The 8975-nt window shown below is 42.3% G+C and overlaps 1 protein-coding gene across 1 annotated transcript; it reads right to left on the bottom strand.

The window, feature by feature from the left end:
* Positions 1-588: 588 nt before the first annotated feature.
* On the bottom strand, positions 589-8524 carry LOC146975269 (Fanconi anemia group J protein homolog). Its single transcript, XM_085794683.1, has 5 exons — positions 8423-8524; positions 7154-7265; positions 2007-2252; positions 937-1070; positions 589-807 (listed from the first exon to the last, which is right to left on the bottom strand). Exons 1-5 carry the CDS (start codon positions 8513-8515, stop codon positions 589-591), a joined length of 804 nt encoding a protein of 267 aa, XP_085650809.1. The 5' UTR covers positions 8516-8524.
* Between the last annotated feature and the right edge of the window lie 451 nt (positions 8525-8975).

The following is an 8975-nucleotide window of genomic DNA, read 5'->3' as shown; positions in this document are numbered from 1 at the left end:
AGCGAGCGAGAGAGAGAGAGAGAGAGAGAGAGAGAGAGAGAGAGAGAGAGAGAGAGAGAGAGAGAGGAGCGCCCACTGCATGACAGCAGCGCGCGGTAAAGTGAAACTGACAGTGACAGCCTGTTCATTCACGAAAACCATCCTGAAACACTCTCAGTCAAATAAGGTGGGGAATGAGAAACTGCGGCGCTACTGTAGCCTAGAGTAGTTCGCTAATTTTAAAAACACACCGGCAGCGCCCGCGGATCTGTACTGAGAGTTTGGAGCTGATGAAATGATCGCGCTGCTGACAGCCGTTTCATTACATTTTTCTCATTGAAAAACTATACAAATGGCATTTAGATGATGTTCTGCATAAAAAATAAGTGAAATAATAAAAATTCGGTTTTATTAATCAACCGCTTATAGTGATCAAATTGACTCTGGACAAACGTGATCACTATAACCGGATTCCACTGTAATGTTGATATAATGATTATTTCTAAAGTGAGGTTTCTTAATTTGGTTAAACACTTTTCCTATGTAAAAGAGCTGGGCGTCAAGTAAAAACTACATATTCTGAACTGCCCGTATTCAAGTGATATTCAGTCAAACTACATCACATCCGAGGCGTGTCAGTGTGTAACTTGGTGTCTCCCTGTGTAACGTACTCACACAGCATGAAGATGAGAACGAATCAGCTGCTGTGTCGTTCGTCTCCGTGGCTGCACGTTGACCTGGAGGCTCATTCTCCAGCTCCACATCATCTTCATCATCATCGATGAAAATCACTCCCTTGTCCAGACGCTGACGTTTCCGACCCTGAGCCTGAGCATTAACACAAACACAAACTTCACTTCAACAAACAAATAAACTCTACATCAACTCAACATGTCTGTATTGGAACCATCACCGACCACCCAGAAGTCAATACACAGTAAATTCGGCGTCTCTGACCTTGTGCTCGGCCCCGCGGATGCGTTTCCTGTCTGGCTGGAAGTCGTCGTCCTTGTTGACGGACGACTGGAACTTCTCCGACAGACGAGAAGCTATCGACTGTCTCCGGGGCTGAGACTCCTCTTTCAGTGGCACTAAATAAAAAAGAAAAACACTTGGATCGTTTACAGTTAACAGAAATGGAGTGTGTAAGTGTGGCTCGATGCTGGTTAGTGTTGATGTTTTCATTTAATTAAAACACAATGCCACAGATAATTAAAAAAATGCAAAATATGATCCACATCCTTTGATAGCTGTATTTGGTGTGAGACCTGGAGACTATGACTGGCCATTAAACATGTACAATGTTGTGGTCTTTACTACCTTTCTTGCTCGCTGCCAAATACTATTTAAGTGGAAAAGCTCAAAACCTCCATCCCATGTCAGGTGGATCAGGGACATTATGTTTCATATTACGTTGGAGAAGATCAGATTCACTCTGAGACGTAATGAGGACAAATTCACCAAGGTTTGGATGCCTTTTCTGACTAAATTCGACAACAAACTGGGTCTAGTAGAGTATATATTGCATACACTGGTAATTTTGACCATTGCTGTTTCTTTTGTTGTTTTTTTAATTACTATTATTCTATTCATTATTTTTACCTTGTTTTATTCCTTTTATTACAATATTTTCTCTTCATTTTATTTTTTTGTTGTATGTTTTAGATATTGCATTACTTTCTTTTCGATTTGTGTTGCCTTTAGAGGATCTGGGAACATGTGGTGGTGAGGACAGATGGTTTTTTTTTGTTTTTTTCTTTTTCGAAAAAAAGCTCCTGCTAACCTGTCTCTGGTACATTATCTTACTAATAAACTAACCTGTAAATACGTACAAGTATTTAGCGGGAGGAGACAACAGTGTTACACAGTTACATTTAATAGCTATACACAAACTGTACATGGCAGACTATGAGTGTCTCTAACACTTCTCCATCAACCTACCGTAACAAATTAACATAGTATGGCTGTTTTAAACTGCAACACAAAAGGACTGAGGACAAACCTCTGTGATGGATGTGTTTACTCACGTTGTTCCGGTGCTGGAGGAGGAGGAGGAGGCGGCTGCTGTGTCGTCTCTTGACGCGGCGAGTCTGTGAGGTCAATAACAGCTGGTTCACCTGCAGCTGCTGAAGACGAGGCTGAAGCCGAGGCCTTGCTGTGTTTACTGTGACACACACACCGACAGGCGACAGGGACGGACGGCTTCTTACAGTCCTCAGAGTATTTATCTGACTGGCTCTTGTCCTCCATGCTCCCTCCTTCTTGCAGTTTAGCTGTCGTCACATAAAGAAACACAGATGAGACAGAGACACTGAGGCTTTTTCCTTGGTGTGAATACAAACCACCAAACTCCTTCGGTGTGAATACAATCCGAACCTTTTCTGAACCAAATGCAAAATCCAAGCTCCTTTTTTGGATTCAGTAGGCTTCCGTTTAGCAAAGTGCCAGACAAAATGAGCTACGGGTCAACATGGAGCACAGAAGACACGTCTACAGTGAAGTCTCCAAGAGAGTGAGTGAGGGGCAAATTCAACTGGGGGCTATATTTTCCTAACATTTTAGGTCTAAAAGAAGGAATGTGAGATTTTCAGTGTAATGTCTCCTGTTTTGCGGTAGTTGTGTCTGTCCCCGCGTCGCCACGGCAGCGATGAATGGGAGCGGATTGAAGTTCTGCTGCTTAGGCTGTTTCCATCCCTCAAAGCCACAGACAGCGTCAGATGGAGACTCAAACATGCACCCAGAAGTTTATTTACTACAAGCGAGCCGACATGTTTGTAAAACTAGATCTAATTCAAAGTCTCGTGCGAGACCCAAGTTGACGCTCGGTGTGTTCAGGTGCAGTCGGAAGCTCCCGTTTGTGTCATAAACAAAGGAATATCAACTCTTGACTTGGCTTGAAGTAAAAAAACTTCTCGGTGCATGTTTGAGTCGCCATCTGACGCTGTCTGTGGATACAAATGCCATCATCAACTTTCATTTGCCTGCCCAATTCTTTTCAATTTTCTGTGTGTGGACAAAAAGTAGACTTGTACAGGTTGACCACTGTTTTATGTTCTTCTAATATTAAACTAAACTATTATTATACAGCGGGGAAAATAAGTATTGAACAGTCAATAGTCTTGCATGGCGAGCAGCATAGAGGCCATGGTGGTCAAATGTAATGATGTGTCTTGCCGTGCCGAGGCTTCGAAGCGCGTGTCGAATAATCCAGGAAGTATTTTGCGAAGCGCGCATCAAAGCGTGTATGTGATGACGTCCGAAGCCTCGCCGGCCCGTTGCTCCGCCTACTGGTTCAGGAAGTGGTTCACGATTTGGTGTGCTATTCGAAATAGGAGGCACAGTGAAATGCAATGGAGGTTCCCCTGCAATGCATCGACTGCAACAGTGGTTTGTGTTTCAAGAGCATCATCTCTATTCTGAATAAAATTTAATTAAAATGATTCCACAAGTTCAACAACCCACATTCACACAAGCATATTCATTGTCCTCACCCTCATTCCCACTTCCCCTTATGACTCTTTATGAACACAAATCGCCTATTTAAACCAGTAGAAAGTTCAAAATATACAGACCACTAATATCATTGTAATACTTTTTCCTGTTTAATTCTTTTGGCCAGTAGATGGCCTAGTAGAGCAACTGAAGCCCCAAGGAGCTTTGCCCTTGAGTGAACCAATTTGATGAAAAGCTTCAGTGCTTCATGAAGCTTCATCTCGCCATCACTAGTTAAATGCATTACTCATTGTTTTTTGTTTTTTTTACAACTGTACCTGCTAATTACTACAGCTACAGCTCTCTGTCAGTCGACTCCTCTTAGTTTTCTTTTGACTCTGTCAGAAATCTTGGGAGCACCTGGTCATGTCCAGTTTATGGTGAAATGTTCTTTTCAGTTCCCGATTAACGTCACTAACGGATAAAACGGTTCATTCAGACACGTCTGTAACCGAGGCATCAGGATGTTCTGCAGCATCAGTTTCTGAAGGTCTGGAGAAGCTCTTTGCTCAGTTTCACCCATCATGAGACGCCTCTTGTGTGACGAGAAACCTTTTCATAGGCGTCAGTCTGGACTAAAGCAGCTGATCTTAGTGATGGGTCTCGCCGAGCCGAGACTTCGAAGCGCGCGTCGAGTAATCCAGGAAGTATTTTGTGAAGCGCGTATCGAAGCGTGTATCGATGACGTAGGAGATGACGTCCGAAGCCTCGCCGGCCCGTTGCTCCGCCTACTGGTTCAGGAGGTGGTTCGCAATTGACCCTTCGCGTAAGCCCCGCCCCCTTGGTTACTGTTGCTACGGCGGGCAAGCTTTCACTCCCAGCCATGCTCCTGGCAGTATTTGGTATCAATTTCAAAGGAAATATCAGCACATTTCTGGATAAACTGTTCTGAGATAATAGAGAGAAGAAGTCACAAAGATCATTCATAGTTTTAAGTGACGTGACTCGCGCAGGAGGATAAAACACCTGTTCAACGACACGACTGGACAATGTACAGAGCAGCAGTAAGGACCGGTAATTTTACCATCTATCAACCCACGAAGACTTACGTCATCTCACTGGTCATGAAACGTTGTCAAACTGCACGTTTTGAGGCGATTGTGAACCACATACAGCTTTGGCTGCCGTTTTGTTTTCTCCCACCGCTGTATCAGTCAGTGAAAGCAGTCCCTGCCTGGAGGATCCCTCGCCTAAAAGCCCAGGTAAAAGCCCTAAAAGCCCAGCTGTCATGTCGGAGGTGAACATATGGTTATCCCCATATTTACACTTGCTCAAGTCGAAAAAAAAGTCCGCTCGTAGTAGCAGCAGCAGCAACAACATCTTTCTCTACAAACAAATGTTTTTCGTCCTAGTCTCAAAATGTGTCCACAAAAGCAAACGTAATGACTCACTGCGGAAAGCTTGCCAGGCCTATAGTTACGGTTGCTAACGTAGGATTGGACAATAGCCGTTGGTGGGAGGAGTTGGCAGAGGGTCAATTTGGTGCGCTATTCGAAATAGAAGGAGGAGGTTCCCCTGCATCTTGTGGTATTTCTGCATCGATTGCAACACGTGTTTCAAGAGTATTATCTATATTCTGAATAAAAATTATTCCACAAGTTCAACAAGCACATTCACTGTCTGCCCCATAACGGAAATCCGCGGGTATAGTCACAGTCAGGACTCGAGGTACCAGTAAGGAGAGGAGACAGCATGTCTCTTTATGGACACAAATCACCTATTTAAACCAGTAAAAAGTTCAAAATATACGTCTATCTACAGACCACTAATATCATTGTGATGTTTGTGATGTATCATTTGTGTGTTTTTGGCCAGTAGATGGCGTAGTAGAGCAAATGAAGCCCCAAGAAGCTTTGTGCTTGAGTGAACCAATTTGATGAAAAGCTTCAATGCTTCATGAGGCTTCATCTGGCCATCACTAGCTCAGGGGCGTCAATTGGGTATGGCAAGGTATGGCAGCTGCCACACCTTGGCTCCAGGGGGAAATGTAAATGTTTTTTTTTTTGTTTGTTTTTTTTTTAAATAGATTTATGGAATTACTCTGTGTCAATTTGTATTTATTATTCTATTATTTAATACATATAAGTTAACTACAAATGAAAATCAGAAAAACACAATCGATTTCTCTAGGTATTATCTTTCCCAACACTTGTATCCCCCCTCCATATCTTGAAATGTGGTATCTCCCAGCCCCCCCTGACGAGACGACGCAGGTCAGAGCTGGTTTCATTATTGTTATTAGCGCGATTTGTTTTGCTGAGCTAATTGATGTAAAATGAAAAGGAAGCAGTGAACTTTGGAATCATTTTTCATCAGAAAAAAGGCAGGTGATGGGTCCAATGTACCTCTTATAAATCTGTATAAGGGAAGTATGATTTCTCTCTCTCTTACTCTCTTCTTTTCCCTCCCTTTGCATTTGGACTTCAACAGTTTTAAGTTTACCTGGTATGTTCACGTGATATTGTTGCAATTACATAGTGAATGAAGTGAACAGAATGAGTGAAATTGCGTTTGTCAGAAAGGCTATTACTGCTCTCTAACCCTGCCGCTTGTTATCCATGGTGCTGAAAACAGATGCGTAAAGGCGCACAGGGGCGCCATGCAACCCAAAAATTGGAGGGGGCACAGTGAAGGTTGTGCGCAAAATCTTTTGGGGGATGCCCTCAAATCACTTATTTTGGGCACCAAGGCTAGTGCTGGGGACCGAAAAGTTGGTAAACTGAATTTCAGAAACATTATCTTGGCTAACAATGTGGAACAATAAGGTGGATGCACTTCAAAAAACGTATTTCACCGCTCCCTGTATTGATTTTTCGGCAGCTTCGTTGTAAACAAATGCACATGGCCAGGGACTGCTAGCAAACCAGCGGAAAATCAAGCGGACGTGCCATTATTTGTAATAGATTTCACTCAGTATGATCACTGATCATACTAGCTAGATGGTAAAATAATAAGTAATGTAAGAAAAAAGAAATTATCCCTCAAGTCTGTGGGTGCACGTGCCCCCTCCTTTCTATCGACATGATACCGCTGAAGGCGCATTTGACTTAATTGATCAACAGTACGTAGTTAAGTGTTTGTGTCCATATTACGTTAGGGATGTGAGTGAGGCTGCATTTGAAAAAGTTCAAATTTTCCTAACCACACAGATAGCTACATAGCAGACTTTTGTGATGATTATTTGCTAGGCATATTGATTGATACTGTAGTTAAGTCGTGTGACTTGCCATACCTTAGCTTTGGCTGAATTGACGCCACTGCACTAGCTGATATTACTTTGCTCTGATAGGGGACAGGATGACTTTCTAAATACTGACAGACTCCAGCTGCTTTCTTCTCTTTCCTTCTTTTTCTTTTTGCACCTCCTCCTTTTCTTCATGTGTTTAATACTTATTCTCTGTGTCATTTCACTTTGTTACACATAACTTAATTTATGGACATAAATGTTTGTATGTCTTTGTATGTGTGCATTAGTTGGGTTGTTGCCGACATCTGGTGAAAATTTCATGTCAATAGCTCTACTGAATGTTAAAATGTTGCCACGTTCAATACTTATTTTCCCTGCTGTATATAGAAAGCAGACAGAAAGTAATCCTGCTGGTCTTTAACATGGCTGGTCGTAGCAATATCAAAATGCAACTTCAAACAGGGAAATGTTGATAAAAGCGGAGACCGGGCTCACCCAGCTGAGCCTGCTGCCAGCCCAGAGCGGAGCAGAGCAAGGCCAAGCTCTTCCCACTTCCTGTAGGACTCTCCAGCAAACAGTGCTGCCCGTAGTTCAGCCCTCGAACGATCTGCACACAAGACAAACATGAGTTTAAAAGATGCTGAGCTAAAGTAACGGGAGCACAAACCTGGAAGAAATCTAAATACAGGTAGAAATCTGTTTTATGACTATCATCAGAAGTCTGCAATTTGAGCTTTTTTATCAAAGTTTGAACACCTGTGTACCTGATAATAAGTTGTAAATGCTCATGTTAATGTTAATAGTAGTGCCCTTTTTATAATTCTATATTTTTTATACTTTGGACTGTACAGATTACCTTTTTTCACTCACATACATAAAAATAAAGTACAAAAATATACAAATGAAAAGTGCACACAGTAACTCAGCCACAGCATCATTTCTCTGTACTGGATCACGCCACAGGACTTCATCCTGAACTGGTTTATATGTTCCCTCACATCATTGGACACAAGTGTGATCCATTTTGAGTTGCTGTGTTCAACTGGTGAAACTTGTGCTTTAGTTGGTTACATTGGCTCCCAGTCAGCTACAGAATAGATTTTAAAGTTCTGCTACTGGTCTACAAATCACTGAATGGTTTAGGTCCAGAATACATGAATGACATGTTAGTAGAGTATAAACCCAGTAGAGCTCTGAGATCTACTGACTCAGGTCAGATAGTGGAGCTCAGAGTTCAGACCAGACATGGTGAAGCAGCATTTAGCCGTGATGCTGCTCACAACTGGAACAAACTACCAGCAGAACTGAAATCAGCCCCAACTGTCAGCACTTTTAAATCCAGGTTAAAAACATTTCTCTTTTCACGTGCTTATAGCTGAGAACTTAAAACTTTATCTATTTTCTTTTATTTTACTTTTATTTGCTCTTGCTTTTAACTCTGTTTTTAGTGTTTTGTTGTTTTTATTCTGTCTTATGCTTCTTTTTTTAATGTTTTGTCTTTATGTAAAGCACATTGAGTTGCCTTGGTATGAAATGCGCTATATAAATAAAGATGCCTTGCCTTGCCTTGCGTTGTGTTTGACTTTTGCCACCTGTGCTCAGCATTATGCAACACAGGTGCATCACGATGTAAATGTGTTGGTAAGTTGTGTCTAAACAGGTGAAAAGTGCTGATGGTTTTGCCAAAAGAAGTGACTGAGTGGTTCAATCAGTGGGTTCAGAGACAACAGGGTTTAGTGTTTTAGAAACTGTAATGAAACTCACAGAGTTCATCATGGCCAGCTGGGACGGGTAGGCTTTACAGGGGAACTGGATCTTCACCCCTCCGATGGTGTAGTCCACCCGGGAGGAGGCCATGGTCCCCGGTCACACCTGGTTCTGCTGCACCGCCGCTTCACACAAACACAACAGGACTTTAACCAGACAAACAAGGAGGAAATAAGTTACTAAGTTACGTAAAGCAAACACAACAACATTAGCCACGTTATTGCAGTTAGCGAACAGTTAAACAGCCGTTATGTTTTACCTGTTGTCTTGTTTTCACACCGGTCGGACTGACTCACTGGACAGAAAGTTACTACCCGTGTTGCTTCTTACATTATTCAACACTAACTCCTCTGTTTTGGTGTTTTTGGTTCACTTTCCTTCTTCCTCCATGTTTTTTTTTTCATTCCCGCTCTCAAAAATCACATCCCGGCAGTGAACAGGAAGAGGCAGGGGCTTCCTGTCACCGCGCTTTCAAAATAAAAGCCTGTAAACTGTAACTGTACAATATGGCGGACTGTGAAACACGTCATTGTGTTTTCTCTGCAATGAA

Source organism: Trachurus japonicus, chromosome 13, assembly GCF_045865225.1.
Source record: "Trachurus japonicus isolate A0001 chromosome 13, Traja_1.0".
NCBI lineage: Eukaryota > Metazoa > Chordata > Actinopteri > Carangiformes > Carangidae > Trachurus > Trachurus japonicus.
The sequence above is the reverse complement of the archived record's forward strand: the minus strand, read 5'-3'. Positions and strand labels throughout refer to the sequence as shown.

Excerpts from the sequence above, each read along its gene's own strand:
- LOC146975269 (XM_085794683.1), bottom strand. The coding sequence starts at position 8,515 with ATGGCCTCCTCCCGGGTGGACTACACCATCGGAGGGGTGAAGATCCAG. Across the intron at positions 2,253-7,153 it reads CTGGCAGCAGGCTCAGCTGG|CTAAACTGCAAGAAGGAGGG; the intron begins GTGAGCCCGGTC and ends ATGTGACGACAG. Across the intron at positions 1,071-2,006 it reads TCCTCCAGCACCGGAACAAC|TGCCACTGAAAGAGGAGTCT; the intron begins GTGAGTAAACAC and ends TTTTTTATTTAG.